The 17,128-nt window shown below is 36.7% G+C and overlaps 1 protein-coding gene and 1 long non-coding RNA gene across 2 annotated transcripts in view; one reads left to right on the forward strand and one right to left on the reverse strand.

Annotated features, from left to right (window-relative positions):
- The window catches only part of LOC130014098 (uncharacterized), a 154,614-nt gene that overhangs the window by 45,648 nt on the left and 91,838 nt on the right, over positions 1–17,128 (reverse strand). The window contains exon 2 of the long non-coding RNA XR_008789074.1: positions 260–589. This is a non-coding gene — a long non-coding RNA (uncharacterized LOC130014098). The remainder of the gene's footprint in view (positions 1–259; positions 590–17,128) is intronic.
- On the forward strand, positions 1,525–16,604 carry LOC126830260 (dopamine D2-like receptor). Its single transcript, XM_050560619.2, has 4 exons — positions 1,525–2,309; positions 11,136–11,245; positions 11,973–12,874; positions 16,359–16,604. The coding sequence occupies exons 1-4, from the start codon at positions 1,767–1,769 to the stop codon at positions 16,586–16,588; spliced, it is 1,785 nt and encodes a 594-aa protein (XP_050416576.1). The 5' UTR covers positions 1,525–1,766; the 3' UTR covers positions 16,589–16,604.

Below are 17,128 nucleotides of genomic sequence, written 5' to 3' on the forward strand. Positions count from 1 at the left end.
TGAATTACGTTTGTCTCGTCATCTTGGAAAGACAGTATTCCCAAAATCATCATTTTCTTTCGGCAATATGGTGACGACAGGCGAACTTCGTGACGTGTATATCCATAACAGTTAAAGAAATATTTTGTTTCGCTTAATATATATGCCATCCATAATCCAGTGATATATCAATTCTAAATTTTGTATCTGCGTTGCTACCTTACTGGGTTGATGTTTAGCAAAGCAAACAAGTTCGGTGGACAACGAGCAAGGAACTTACCTCAAATCAGTTTTCTGAAGTGAACAGCCTCTTTTAAAGTATAACATAACGAAGACATCCAAGTGTTTCGCCAGTTATCGTGCACATGAACTGACATTGATTAAGTTGTTTATGATATTTGTAGGTTAGACAGCGGCTCTTCATAAAGCGGTTAAAATCATTTATTTGTGGAAATGTGTTGAATTTTAACAGTCACCCCTGATCCGTGTGTAAGAGATTTCTGTGATCAAAGGAAATTCTCCAATTATAGAATCATCAGTCTTTTACTTATTTAAAACTGGGCAGTTCGTGGTTACTTTTTGCCTTCCTTGCCTGGTGTCGATTAGCAACCTGTAGGAATAGAAAATGTATATTTATGGAATTTGTAAACGGTGAGGAATTTTTATTTCCAAAGAACATCAAATAAGCGTTCTAAATAAACCGGATATCGACACAGGGATTGACGAATGCTTTAATGACGTATTGGCGGGAATAAATAGCAGCCATATTGGATTTCTTTTTTTATATATTGCTTTTAAATGTAGACAATAATGAAATATATCAGAAAGCAAGACTGCGTCAATCTTAGACTTGTTTTATATAAATAGAACACCGGGAGTAACCAAATATATTGTATTTACGAAGAACAAAAGTGGACTATTAATTAAAGGTGTATGTTCATTAGTCTGATTATAGAACCAGGAACAATAATGATTATGCAGGTACTCTATCTCTCACTATATATATTCAGCCGTATGTGTTGATGGTGATATTAAGTGATTCTTGGTTTGGTTTTGTGGGAATTCAGATTTGAATTAAATAACCAGATTGTTATAGGGAAAGAAATATTAATCCTTTGAGTTTTCATCCTTCCATTTTAATTTGATTTACACAGCCCACTTAGGAGACTTCTAAACCAATTAAGCTCAGTGTTGCATAATATTGATGGAGAAATATGATTAAATCAGTAATTGGTTCATGGGTGGATTTTAATCTTGGAAACTAGGTACCTGATAACTTGTGGAATTTATACTCTTGGACACGATTCTTTATTAAGCCTGACAAATGATTATTGATTTTACGAGCAGCAAAGGTGGGGGGCGAATTTGAAAGACTTCTTTTCTTTTTTGCTCGCTATTTAATATAATCGATGAACACATGGACAATAATTACTGGAACAGTGTTATATTTTATGCCTTGGGAAACATATCCGAAATGTGTCCTTTTTGATAATAACATTGGATAAGATGCAAGTCTGTGGGTTAAGAGAAAACAGTTTATGGATTTTAAAACTGTAATTCTACAGAAAAGGTTCCAGTCCAACTAAAACCGTAACATATTGATTAATCCCGGTGTATGTGTTGTGTCTACTCAGCTAATTAAAGGTTATAAATGCTTCCAAATTTGAAAACTGATCCTTCTCCACTACCTGCTAATAACAGTCATTCTTGATCCTAATGACAATCTGACGTTAGAACGTCGTACAATAACAAGTAACTGCTATGTGAGTTAATTCTTATCACCCAAAATGGACAGAGATAAGCAGGGGTATGTTCCAGAAAACGAGCGGTCCTCTGGATTCCAAAGCAGTGGGAGGGGAACATATATAGGTGATATGCAGGACCCTGAAGTCACCAAGGATCCCCCACCAGGGGGGTCCCCATTCGGTCCACTTGGAAATTTTACTGACAATATCACGCACACTATGCACAAAGAGATCATAAATGCCACAACGAGTGATCCGGTTGGGGCCACGTCTGACATTTTAAGCCAGTACGGTATGGGTGTTTCTCAACAATGGGAATATCCTTGTGAAATGAACGACTCTTTATGTTTTTTTAACATGTCCTATGGTAATGAAACTATGAATGACGGACCTCCGGAATATAGATTTTGGGCAATAATGTTGATAGTAATACCAATATTTACAGTGTTTGGTAATATTCTTGTAGTGATGAGTGTTTATCGAGAACGATCATTACGAACTGTAACTAATTATTTCATCTGCTCCCTTGCCGTAGCTGACATATTTGTGGCTGTGTTAGTGATGCCCTTTGCTGTTTATATGGAGGTGAGCATTTTCAATTTTTTATTTCTACACTTTGATTTCAGTAACTGATCTCTGAGGTTTTTCTTTAACTCTCGTTACTGATTAAGTGCTGTTTAAACTGTTTGTGATAGTATATCCTCTGTGTGGAAATGGGTCACAGCCTAATAACTAAACAAATGTTTAGCTACTTGCCCGTTAAAAGAAGATCATAGATTAATATTAACGGCACCTCCGTTCTGGCTCCGATAATAAGAGATCAAACGCCAAGACGAATTCTGTCCACACGTAACACTTACCTATGACGAGGTTCTTTAGAGGAAATCGTAAGATTGGCGGTCGAACTTTGGATATTTTAAACGGGTAGGCAAACGGTTGGCTATACTGAATATTTTAAGTTCAAGTCAAACTTTAAATTGATTTTGGTCCATTTGGTGTCATTTTACAATTATTGAAGGAACATTCAATAAATTGGTTTTAGCTCTGAAATTAATTTCTGTTGAACTAATGGGAATTCAAAATTCACACCCAAGAAATGAATTGTCATTTCAAATATTGTAATTATCCGGGGAATCTATTAGCCACCAATAAAACCTAGACGATTTTACAAGGACCTCAACTTTTGAAACTATGTAATGTTTTATGTCATCTGGAAACAGATCCAGAAGCAGCAGAAGGTCACCGAGACTTAATTCTGTTTGAAAGTTACAAAATTCACACCGGGGATTCTGTCTAGACAATTATGAGATGTAAACTTTTGATGTGGAGACAGTTGGCAACATATACATTTTACTAACAGGTTTTCACGAGACCGTATAGTAAACTATGAGTTTTTGACATATTCTGTTTACACCCGAGACTGTCATGTATTTAATGTTCTTTGATCATTCATATTTCGTTATTAATAAGGTAATATACATATGACATGTTGTTTCAGAGAATATAATATAAAGGGTGATACCAAGGAAATAAAATCTGAAGTGGAGGGTTGGGGGTCACAGAAGCTGAATTTTTTTTTTTTTTAAAGGGACCGCAATTTGGGTATGATTCAACCAAACACTATTTATTAACTAGGAGATAGATGTGTTTGCCCATTTTCTCTAGTCATTTATATTTAGTTAATAATAAGCCAATATGCAGATGACATGTTATTTCAGAGAACATGATATACAGTAACAGTATCGGAAGGAGGGGGCGGTCACAGGAGCCGAATTGGGGAATGATAGATGCATTTGTCTTATACTTCGAATTTTAATCGCCTACGGTAGATTTGTATCTAATTCGAGAATGGGTTCGAAAAGTTTAGCGTGTACCTGACCAGAACCTATTGAGGTTATTGAAAAGGAAATAGCAGTATTTGGTAGCCTACGTAAAATTGTGTTATCTTGCTATCCCATGACTAAATATTCAATTATGTGTGTGTGTGGGGGGGGGGGGAGGGTGCTAAATGAAGTGCGTTCTATACAATTTTGTCTTGTATGTTTGTATGTTCCGTCTTGTGTGCAGTTTATGTTTTTAAAATCAAGTTGTAGTTGTGGGATCGGGGGTGGAGTGGGGACTAAATAAAGTGCGTTCTATACAATTTTGTTTTGTATGTTCCGTCGAGTGGAACTAAGCAGAAAACAAGTCCGTTAGGCAATCGATTTGGATTATAAACAAATTCTTCTGTAATCGATCCATCGGGGTTAAAAGAAATGAAATGAAATGAAATGGGGTTTAACGTCCTACTGTTCTGCTCCTAACCTGGGCTAATGAAGACGGGCATACGCCATACAGTGTGCTATGAGGGAAATTTTGCCCGGGCAGCGGCACTACGGCCTACTCTTATATCGAATTCCAACTGCCAAGGGATCTTTTACGTGCACGCCAATGTGTACACGGGACCTCGGTTTTTCGTCCCATCCGAACGACTAGACAGCTTTCCTTGTCAGCCCCTCCATCCTGCATCACTGACAAGGGAGAACCACGCCGGAAAATCTGGATGAACTTTCTCGGCCAATGCAGGGATCGAACACCCGACCTCCAGGCTGGCGAGCTAGCGTCTTACCCACTTAGCCACGTGATCCCCGGGTTAAAAGAAATTTGGAGGTAATGCATGTTGAACTCACAAAACAACCTGCTATGGAAATATTTTACACTTATTCCACCAGGGTGGATAATCATGAAGGATTTCCGACAAAATAGTGCGCCCCACTTAGACACGCTCAACCAGTTAACACACACAATTCATCATTTCAGAATTTCTTCTAACACCTATCTACTATACTATAGTCGGGAAAATAACCTTTTCATTTTGTTTATCTGCATACCAGAAATACAATCAATACACAAAGGGATGGCTTCTTTGTTTGATCGCTTTCTTACCGAATTTTGAAATATTGTTTTCATTTAAAGCATGTTTATGGAGGCTATACCACCATGATGATATCATCGGTCATGTTATATTACTAAGCCAATTGTATTGCACGAGGTTAACATGTACATGTACTGGAGTTCCTTTGCTGGGATATGACAGATCTGTATCTCCAAAGACTCTCATTGGGACTTGGAAGAGTGCCTGTCGAATATCGCATTCGTGTCCATTGCCCCGGAAGCATTTCGTTTCGTCCTTTTTACTACTGCTGTCAACTAATTCTAGTATTCACGCGATATGCCTATATAAGGTAAATATGCTATGGACATAAAAGTGATCATGTGCCGGGAAAGCGTCATTTCTGCAGATTTCTAGACATCATTTCCGGGTGGTCACAGTGATTGACACACGTATGTCACACGTTTCCCCACAATCTCATTAGATCTGATTAAACAACTTTGACCACGTTGACCTTTTGCTCACAACCTCTGACGATAGTGATTCGTAATGTATAGTGAATGAAGAAACTTTCTAACAGAAAAATTTGAATTTGAAGATTGTGGTTTAATTATTTGATCATTTGGTGTTATCGTCTGCAGCTAACTACTTAAGATTAAAATGTAAAATCTTTCAACCCTTCATCCACTTCAAGAAGTTTGGTGTTATTTGCACACGGTTGGACCGCCGATTTGCGTCCCAACCGAACGACCTGGCTCTACCCCAGACAAGTGGCAATCGGACCCACTTAAAAGAAACTGATAATATTGTCGATCCTTATGGGATCCCAACAGCACAGCTCAGTACCGTTTACGGAATAGTCTACAATCTGTCATATTAAGAAAACGGTTGCGATAATCGCCGTCTATTATATATTTGTAACTTTTAAGTCGAGTAATAAAGGACTCAAATGAATATAAAATAGATTTGGCTACATATATATCTAGTCTGGGGCGATCTTTAATCAGAGTTAATATGGGTGTGGTGGAATTCAGTGGATCGAAAGAATTCTAAGAATCAGTCATCACGTACACACAAAACTCTCGTCTGGGAAAGAGCGATATTGGACAAGGGTCAACCGACATTTTGACTTTTGACCTGAACATGAAGATGACTTGATGATGTCTGAAACGATACAAGAAAATGTATACCAAATCCAAATCTAATTACTGCAATCATTCGCTCATTTTCATGATCAATTGATTAGCAAGAAATTCTCTCTGTCAATTAGCAGTGATTAAAAGCCACTAAGCCGATATAGTTCTCGTCAAGTTGAATTACCAAAACGTCTGGGGAAAAAACAAGATCCGCGTCCATTTGATGAAATGTCAGAATATAATTTGTTTTGGAAAAACTTTATTTCCGCCAAGTTACTTATTATGGTCGTTTTTAAATCTCAGAAAATATTTTGTACACATATTTAATGGCGACAAACTGTTTTCAAAATTCATTTTACGATTTAGTTAACTAATTGCTTTAAATAACACGTGAAAGTGGATCGTGAACATGTGAGATGAAATGAATTGGGGTTTAACGTCCTACTGTTCTGCTCCTAACCTGGGCTAATCAAGACGGGCATACGCCATACAGTGTGCTATGAGGGAAATTTTGCCCGGGCAACGGCACTACGGCCTACTCTTATATCGAATTCCAACTGCCAAGAGATCTTTTACGTGCACGCCAATGTGTACACGGGACCTCGGTTTTTCGTCCCATCCGAACGACTAGACAGCTGTCCTTGTCAGGCCCTCCATCCTGCATCACTGACAAGGGGAAACCACACCGGAAAATCTGAATTAACTTTCTCGGCCAATGCAGGGATTGAACACCCGACCTCCAGGCTAGCGAGCCAGCGTCTTACCCACTTAGCTACGTGATGAGAGAGTTGAATCCCCGTCAGACAGGGGTGGCGTCCTTACTGCGCTGCTGTAACCGTACGGCGACCAGAAAATGCACAAAGTCGCCGGCAAACGTGAACAAAATTCGAGAAAATGTCCCCAAAAATTACAAACTTGACAAAAGTCGCGTTCTCGCAGCTTTCCAGATCAAATGGCAGAACCTTGGCGTTTGTTTTGGGCATGCTCAAAACAAACGCCGTGACTCAGCGATCATTGTCAAACATGGAGACCACAGCACGGTATCTGACGTTTCCACCACGCTTTTACCACGCTTTTTGCGATCATGACGCGCTCTGAGCCGATTTTCCGTCGCCGTAGCAGCGCAGTAAGGACGCCACCCCGGTCTGACGGGGGTATTACAGTTCTTTGGAAAAAGTCTTATTCGTAACCCGTAAAGGGTGTGTACGAATAGAACAGTTTGCTTTAGTTGTATTCTAGACATCTTAATGGCCCCAAAAAAAACAACAAATGACCAATTTTTGATAAGGGATTTGCGCTGCGAAAAGTATTCAATTTATTTTTTTCTCTCTTGTGGTGTTGTAAGCCCATGCACAATACATTGTAGATCTGTATCCTCAATTCTCTTCTCTTTTGTTGTGTATTATATAATGTAAGCACAGACGCAGAACACTATAAGACTGTATCCGAATGTTGATTCCTTAGTGTTTCTAATCGTACACCGTGTCTAGGATCGACGTTCATCACCGTTATTTGTATTACAGGCTTTCACTAGCACACTATGCTCGCGAACCAATCAGTAGACTCGTGAAGGCATGGGACCAGCTGAGGAATTCCTTGTATTAGGGAGGGGAGGGGTGGGGTAGGAGTAAACACATAGATGAAATTAACTGAAGGGAGTCCGGATATGCCCACACTTTCTTGAATATTCGTGAGTTCATTTAAAGGGCCAATCCCGATAATATTTTGGAGAATAAAACTGCTTAATTTTGTGTTAAAATCCCATAAAAGCCTCTACCTTAAAGCCGAGCAACTAACTCAATATATGTGATACGTTTTCAAACAACTTAAACCCGCCAGTCTTCATATGGAAATGGAGACCGGTGTTCCAAGCTGTATTATGCGATGTCTGGATAAAACCAGACTTTTATTTTATAAAAATAATGTGTAGGTGAAATTTACCTTTCGGTATTAGTACAGCACATGGGCCATTCATTGTATATATCTCTAAATGACGGGAATCGATTATCAGGTCACCCAACGGAAAAACTGACCCGAAATCTTAAAAGGGTTACGTGTCCGGATAAGCAGTTTTGGCGTTCACGTCCAAACGACTCAATATTTTGAGCTGAGATTTTGAGGCAAGGTAAATACATCATTCCTCTATATTTTGGCGCTTAAATTTCATACATACTCAGACTTTTATTTCTGAGACTCTGTTCAAATCGGGATATTCCCTTTAAACTTGCAAATATGTGCATACCTAGTTTGTTAATTCCGTCTGGTTAACAAGCAAGACGGTGTCAACATTGAGCATGTGATAAGGAATTATCTGTGGGATTAAAAGAAAGGTAGGTGTTCACACTTGACTGCCTTAAATAGATGAGAAACCGCTAGCTTTTCCCATACGTGACTACAGGGCCATAACTATATCAATCTTGGCGTCTGGAGGCCTTTTCTTAACAAAATACGATGCCAAACGGTACCAAAACTATAATTTGTCTTCTGGAAACAGAGAAATGGAAGACTGCAAAACTGGTTGGTGTGAGCTAAATACATCTATCATTCCATTGTGTTCATTGAGAATGGAAAAATATCTGTGGTATCAACAGTGTATTGTTCGCCGTCGCGAGGTTGTACAAGACAGAAGATGTAAATTATGATATATGATGTCTATACTTTTCTTTTTTATTAGTTAAGAAGATTAGTTTTTATACAATATGGATATTTGTAGAATATGTAATCTGTGCGTTGTTTTCTTTCACTCGGCTAGCTGTTGCTAAGAATATTGCCATCAACGATCAATTTGAATTCTGTTTGTTTGATTGAACTGGAACTGGAGTCACCGATATTGGTCTTAAACAAAGTTGTGGTCCTTGGTAAAGGCCTGCACAAACGAATAATTATTAGTCTGCGACCATATCTGCATCAAACAACCATCGGGATTTATAAATGTATTTCCAAATATATCAAATACTTTGCAGAGTTAGGCGTGGAACGCTGTGTAAGCATGAAACCGATGGGGAATTTAGTAAACGACATATCATTGTCGATGAAACGAAGGTGACGAAAAATGGCCGACGAAAAACAAGATCGGAGTAACATTGTGGGGGGGGGGCGGGACACGTCATTGCAAGGTGGGGCTGAATTACGTAAAAAACGCGCAAGTACGGTACGAATCCCACGGTGTGGGTGTGAGGTATCTTTCCCCAGAGAAATTTAAAAATTAATTCAATTTGCTGCATTCTGGGGTATATTATGGGTGCATATGAGTAACACAAGTTCAATAAAATTGTATTAAACATAAATTTCAACCTTCAATCCGGGTATGAATCCTAGCCAGTCCTTTTAAAGAGAAAAAGTCACTTATAAAAGGTTATATGAGAAACTTTTAGTTCATATAGTTTAATCTGCGATTGATTGTCGACAGCGGAAACAGTATAAAATGCATATTGGCGTTAAAACCGGTTCAATGATTTAAAATTCTAAAAAAAATATTGATCCTTAACATAGCAAACAGCAATTTGAACTTTTGACATTCTTAATGAAACTTTCATGACCTAAATAAATACTTCGATGCACAAAGCCATTATAATTGACAAAGAACAAACGACATGATACGGAAATGTGACGTATGTCACCGTTCTGCACGTGAGGTGTACAGCATGGTGCCATATATACCCAGAAAAATAAAATGTATAGATGTTAATTTTCCTTGTGGTTCCATCCCATTCTCTCTTCGAAAATACTTAATTTTTTAAGATTGGATATTGGAATTCACAACGAAATCATCGTCAGTAAGTGTAAAAATGTCTTAATATCCTTCTGTACTGAACTGAAACACATGTGATGTAAATTTTTCCTTCAGATAAAAAATTTAAAAAATTTGATAGGTCTATAGAATTACGATTTTTGATAACATTAAGTCTATCGACGGAGATCAAACACAAAGGAACATATTTGCCAAGACATCGCTCACTGAGCCAGACCTAATTCATCATCATCTTTTCATCTACATCATCATCATCTTGTGGTTTTCAGAGAGGGAGAGGGGGGGGGAGGAGCGGGGGTAATACCAGCAACCCCTCACGCATTTGGTTGGGTAAATTAACCATATTATTATCATTATTATTATTATTACAAACATTTGTTATAGCCGCCCCACCCCCATAAACATATACGTGTTGGGGGGGGGGGGCTTCACAATGGAACAAATATAGAATTATGAAATCATAAATTAAACAATACAATACTAATAAATAGAATCAATAAAAATTTCAACATATATACATGTATATACATGATTATCTAAAAAGCTTGGAGAAATAGGTTTATAGTTTTTTTCTTAAAAGTATTAACATTATTAAAGGACCTGATGTCATGTGGTAACTTATTTTATTACGCAGGTGCCTGAAAGTTAAAAGTCTTTAATTTCTTTTTAAAATGGGGTAATATGGTCATATTTTTTAATGCGTGTAATAAGGCGTGCAGATGTATTTTGGACTCGTTGAAGTTTATCTAAACGTTTGGTAGGAAGACCAGCTAATAACGGATTAAAATTGTCCAATCTAGAAGTAACCAAAAACTGTCAGGGCCATAAAGTCCATTCCATTCTTTGATACGTCTAGTTAGTAAATTGAGGGATATCCCCTTTGTAGTTTCTACATGTAAAGACCTAAGCATACTAATGAATATTTGTCGCAGGCAGACTGGTTTTTAATCGGCTACAATATCTCGGGAACAACATCCAATGCATCCCATAGCGATCTATCGTCAGTATCGGATCTAGGGAAGGCAAAGTGGGAAAAAATGTCCCGGGACCCCTACATTTTGGCTTGAATACAAGATTCTGAATTGATTCGATTGACTGGGGTTCATAACATGATTGACTTTTTGCAAAAGTATAAACGCATCTTCCATAACACTATATAGTAATAATTCATTAATAGGAATTAATCTAGGAACAGGTTGCCTATTTCGTTATGTCCATTAGACAAGTATTACTTCGTACCTTTGGTATTATTTATGAGCCAGTTTTTTATGTTCAAGTACATCGGTCTGCTTTAGTTTGTATCAGTTGAAATTATTATTTATAGCATGGAAGATATAAAGATTTCGAGAAATAATGTTTTCCTGACCAAATGCAATTCAAAAGCTTTTTGTTCGAAAATAAATGCCTTTGCTCGAACATAATGTAATTTGCTGGAACATAATCTTACTTGCTCGACCATAATCTGATTTTTACAAAATATAATGTTACGCTTGTGAATTCTATAGCAGTTGACAAATCTGAGCCTGGTACAAGAGAAAATATAACATCTATTTTGTTATAAAAACTTTTAGAACTTAAAATGGTTATATACAGAACCACGATCCTCCATTTTCTTTTTTTTTGACATATTATATATATATTATATATTTCAGGTAACGGGTGCGTGGTTATTTAGTGACCCTCTGTGTGATGCATGGGTAGCATCTGATGTGATGGCGTGCACAGCGTCAATATTAAACCTAACTGCTATAAGTGTCGATAGGTAAGATGTATATACAAATGGCCATGGGTTATATTTTAAAAGTCAAAACACGATATTGTAAGTTAGCAATAGTATTCCAGTGGTCTGATTCCAGTCTGATACAGAACTTGGCCACGACCCGGAACCTACATATAAAGACCCATTCTTAAACAGAAATGAAACAAGGTTTAACGTCTTACTCTGACTATTTTGCACTAACCAAACTAATGAAGACGGTCATACTCCATGCTATATGAATTTCAACAGCCAAGGGTTTTACTACGTGCACGCCAATGTGTACAGGGGACCATGGTTTTAATACATTTTAAGCTGTTAGGATAGATATATGTACCGCACTCTATAAGGTTGGATAAAATATGATTCTACGTGCCTCTCCTCAAAAATCTTGCCTACAATATTTTCACTGTCGGTAGTAAGCATGTTTCAATTTAAAAACTAGGTTTCTAACCGACAAATATGTAGTGGTTATAGGTACATTAACGTCCACGAGGCCAACATAACCCGAAACCAGCTCTTGTCGTTTAATTCAATTCAATTTCTCTGAGTTTCGATCAGTTGTTTTCACTATGCTATAAATATTTGAAAACCTCACAACAGTTGAGTGTTTAAGATCCATCTATCTTGTAGAGAAGGTGGTTTGTGTACGTTGGCTTTTTCCGGGCAACAAATCAAACCCTGTAATCATGCTTATTACACCACACTAATAATTTATTTTCCTCTCTTTCAGATTTATTGCCGTGACACAACCTATAAAATATTCAAAGCACAAAAACTCGAAGCGTATTTTCGTTATGTTGGCATTAACCTGGGTTATATCGGTGGCCATAGCGGTTCCCATAGCTCTAGGTGTGAACTACAGTGAGAAAAGAGCACCGGGGGATTGTGCATTCTTTAATTCAGACTTTCTCATTTATTCATCCATGGGTTCATTTTATATACCATCTTTAATAATGATTTTCCTATACTGGAGAATATATAGAGTGTTACACATTCGTTCTCAAAGAGCATTAGCACAAAAGAAAAAATTAAAAACGGACCAAAAAGCAATACGAAGCGTGATTGAGAACACTGCAGCTACGGCACCCTGTGCCGAGCCAACAGTAACTACCGGATTAGCGCGAGTAGACAATGGGAAGCCGGCATCCTATAACACGAACAAAGCTCATAAACTAGCCACGCCCGTTGTTGACGACACGTCTGTGACAAATATGGGTACGGGGTCTGATTCTCAAGGTGAAAATGATGACAGCAATATGAATGATGGTAGTGATACTAAAAGTCCCGCCTCGGATGACAACGTCACGCAACATGACGGAGTTGGAGAACTGATAGCAAACCCTGTGGCACAGGCACTAGATAAACAAGAAACGGCCGGTAACTCTGCTACAACTTCGGGTAATAACGCTGAAGCTGAGACTAAATTTAATTCCCCTGGTGCTCCAAGGTGTGCACAATTATCTCCCTTACATACGAAGGGTAGCGTAAAAAGCGACGAAAATAGAAATAAAGAGGCACACAAGAAAGGTATTACAAAATTCAACTTTCATATGAGGACAAGTCGAAAGCGAAAGGAAAGATCATCCTCGAAAAGAGAACGAAAGGCAACTAAGACGCTGGCCATTGTATTAGGTACGTATATACTTTAAAATGTTAAAATATATCCAATAAGTATTAGCCCAACCGTAAAGCTGCACTACAGTAAACAATGAAAAGATAAACGTTATGTCGACACAAACTGATTTCAACACTGATTTAATAACATTTTAACATTTTCCAAAAGTATTGCACAACCGTAAAGCTATATCTACGTCTTTGTTGCACGGTAAACGATAAATATATATATATATATATATATATTCTATTCTCGTCGGAGAGGGGAGTTTAGGTTTCTTTTGGAATACTCTTAAAACTGGCGAAATTCTTAACGTTCAAGAATTGGCAGTCTGTCATCTTCTACTGTCCAATAAATGAAGTCCTGATTTCTAGCTCTATTAGTGTATCGGGACGATTGATCTCTTAGATTTATGAATAATAATAATAAACATAGAAGAGAAAAAGAGAATAATAATTCTGAACAGGTTTATACACGCCACCCGTCCCCACCCGTCCCCACCCACCCCCTTGTTAAAAGCAGACGAACGCGAAAAGGTTTTTTTTCTCAATATGATCTTAAACCTTATATCTGGCAAGTGACGACATTAAATAGGAATTGATTATTATTCATGTATATGGGAACTTTAAATAGGAACTGATATTTGCTCTTTCCATGGTCTGGTGTTTTCTATTTCGTGGCGATACCTCGCAAATATGTTTCTCGTCCTTGTTTAACCTCTTATCATAGTCCCTAATCACATTTCACAAAGTAAAATTCAGTTTTTTTTTCTTTTAGTGTTTGATGCAAACGATAATGACTCGCGTGGGTTTCTGGCGTGCACTTTAGTCAAAGACAGATCTGCCCTATTGGGTTGATTTATTTATAGTGTTATGTAGCGTATTAACCCTGTAAGGACACTTTATCAAGTTTTAAAATTGAGTGAACACCAAACAGTGATCTGTAGAAAGCAATCATTAGATTAAACTTCACACCGTAAAATATCGCCGTTTCTCGTTAAACATAAGCAGACGAAGACAGATTTGCAATTTTAGCGAGAGTATAATATCATTAAATTCTTCCGCGCTTCTGATTTTCTTTCCCAAAGCATGAGTATTGTAGATTACTTAATATAATGGTGGTTGTGTCTTGGGACCAGATCGGACTCTATCCAGGTTTCAGGAGGGGAAAAAAGATAGTAAATTAGTCCCGGAAATCAATGACGAGCTGTCTTTGAAAACTGATGAAAATTCTTCATTTTGTCAGATCAAGGCTTAATTTTCTCCCCTCCAGTGGCGAAGAGTCGACATCAAGGGACATTATCCGTGGCTTATAAAAACATAGCTCTCGCATGACTGCCCAAAGCAAGACAACTTTTCTATGCATGTGATCTGGCTTTTTGTAATAAGGTTTCGTTTAGGTTTACCATGGTCTATCCCCACTGTGAGAGAACATTGTTTTTTTGCTATTTAGGAGTTTTACATCAATCAAAAGTGCTTGCAAAGCTAGTCGACATTCTCGACAGTCGTTCTTAGAAGTAGACCATAATAAAAATCACGCTTTATGGAGTTGATATTCGACCCTTTTAACCTCAAAATTCACATTTATTTCATCAATGTATCTTAGCTCTGACTTTCTCACGTACAGGAACAAACGAAAAACTATTCTTTGTTCCGTATGGTTAGACTTTTTAAAAAGCAACTAGTTAATGGTGCTATGTTATCCGACCATTAGTCCTCTTAGTGTGCTGCCATATCGAACAGAAAAAAAAACACCAACAAAAACGCTTGTTTCTGTGTGCCGTGGGAGATGAGTTCAGCTTTTGTTAATGGATGAAAAGTTAACTAAACTCAATGAAAGCTTAAAAACAAAAATGGCCTGTACACTTTACAAACATATGACATATAATATCTTGTTTGAAGACTACAACAAATGTGTAATATCAGCACTGTCTTTTTGATCAAATAAATCATAGAAGCCCACTTCAAACATAACCGTTAACTTTTAAGATTTTAATATACACGCTATAGAATTACGTGCAGGATAAGACAAACATGTGGACAAGACACAAACTACACATACATTGCAAGCAATAAACAAGATAATATATGAAATCAAGTGAATGTAAGCTATTTATTGATTATGTATGTTCTTTAGTCTATTTACTAAAACACTTACAAGGTTTAAAAATAAATTTACAGATTTTAATTTGTAATCTGACTTATCCCCCTTTTTCAATAGTAAACGGCAAATACACAATAAAATGTAATCTTATCCACAAATCATATTTGTCCAAAAATTACTACAATCATTAAATCCTAACGTAAATGTCATATAAAATTCGTATTGCTTTCTATTCAGGCCAAAAATAGACACCTTTAGTCCTAGTATTTGTTAAAATAAAGGAAAATGTTCATTGGCCGGCTGCAAGGTTGCATCTTTAATCTTTTCCTTCCCGCTATATCCGGGTGTTTAAGTGTTCTTGTCAGCATCTTGAATGACTAATTGCTATTACACCCATTTTATCCATTTGCTTAATGTATTTTTAAAACTCTAAACGTACAGTACTTATGTCCTAACAAATATTATCCAGTCTCTTATGACAAAAAGCATATTTTAGTTCTTAATGCATTATTACATCAAAAGATGTTTGGAAAAAACATTTCCAAAACAGAGAGTTTTTTTATCGAAATAAAGTAACAGCAATTTTGTTTTCTCAAACAATATTGGAGTGAAGAATATGGGTCAAATAAGCCGAGAACTCAAGTATCTAAGACACTTTTTCAAGTCTCTTTTCCCGGTGAAACATAGATTTATTGTGAATTTGTTTGGCAAAATCACAAAGCAATTAACTGTGTCTCATCGGATAAGAAGTCAAAACGTTAATGTTTCTTTTACATGTAGATCATTATTTCAATTAGTTTAAGGTATTCTTAAATATCAGAGAAGAACGGTCATTTGTTCACTCGCCAATATTAACAAATAAACCAATTTGACGAGATGTTCAACTTTCGGTTTTCAACAATTTAAAAATATTACACTGTACAGTCCAGATCCAATAATTGTTTAGTATGTTTATTTATGTTTGGGGGTCGAAATCCATAATACGTCCATTAAAGAACCACTAATGTTGTCAGAAATATCATTTGGGGGCATTATTTTTTTTATAAAAAATTAGCAGTTTTAAGGGATAAAGTGTCAGGAACTGATAGCCTCTTAATATAATATATTAAAATATATTTGAGAAGAACGACATTAACGATGACCCAATGACTTGCGAGAAATATTGTCTCTGTGGGTCACAATTCATTCTACATTCTTCAATTGTAAAGTGGTGGTAATTTTCCTCTCAGCTACTGAAAAGGCGTATGGAAATCGCAGTACAGCCTGTGGCACCTTATACATAGTTTACATCATTTTGCGCAGACCAGTATTCTTGGATGTCAATTCGGAATTTTTAAATTTTTTTATGATAATAATGAAATTTAAAACTAAACAAATTCCTTTTTCGTTTCGTTTCAGGTGTGTTTTTATTGTGCTGGTGGCCATTTTTTACCATTAACATTGTCAACGCTATCTGTATCAAGTTTGATTTGTTCGAATATGCAGCCTGTAATATGCCGGTCGTTCTCTTTAGCTTTTTTGTGTGGTTGGGATACATCAACAGTTTTCTTAACCCCGTCATATACACAATTTTTAACCCCGAATTTAGGAAAGCTTTTAAGAAAATTTTGTCGGAGAGATGTAAATAACCCCTACATATTAATAAATATCATATCTAGTTCATTATTTAAACAAAACATATTTTATTACCATAATATATATACTATATATAGAATATACAATTAAATATGAATAAATTAACATAATTTATGTGTATAGGCTTATTATAATACATGCATATGTTTACTTCCATCATTACATTGGTTATTGTTTAAAGATAATACGATGCAAATTATATCATGAATTATTCAACATGATTTTTATTATATATTCTTGAAAAGAGAATATCGTAACGTTGTCCGAATCGGTAAGCATTTCAAATGCCTTCGATTCTTTTGTGAAACAAAACAGAGCTTGACACTCTTATATTATATATATTCTGCCTTTGCGAGATTTCGCCAATCGTGTTCGCAAAGAATTTACGGACTATAATATTTTCATCGATGGATGCGATGATGAACTTGATTTCGTTTATTGATCCAGCTATAGATCTATCATTGAGCTATGGAACTTTCATTGTGAAACTAGATGACTCGTAGGCCTACTGAGCTTTCCTACAATTCCTTTTG

Source organism: Patella vulgata, chromosome 8 (assembly GCF_932274485.2).
Source record: "Patella vulgata chromosome 8, xgPatVulg1.2, whole genome shotgun sequence".
Classification (NCBI taxonomy): domain Eukaryota; kingdom Metazoa; phylum Mollusca; class Gastropoda; family Patellidae; genus Patella; species Patella vulgata.

Bases quoted from the DNA above. Each gene is read 5' to 3' on its own strand.
- LOC126830260 (XM_050560619.2), top strand. From the start codon at position 1,767: ATGGACAGAGATAAGCAGGGGTATGTTCCAGAAAACGAGCGGTCCTCT. The intron at 2,310-11,135 runs GTGAGCATTTTC...TATATATTTCAG, and splicing joins CCTTTGCTGTTTATATGGAG to GTAACGGGTGCGTGGTTATT. The intron at 11,246-11,972 runs GTAAGATGTATA...CCTCTCTTTCAG, and splicing joins ACTGCTATAAGTGTCGATAG to ATTTATTGCCGTGACACAAC.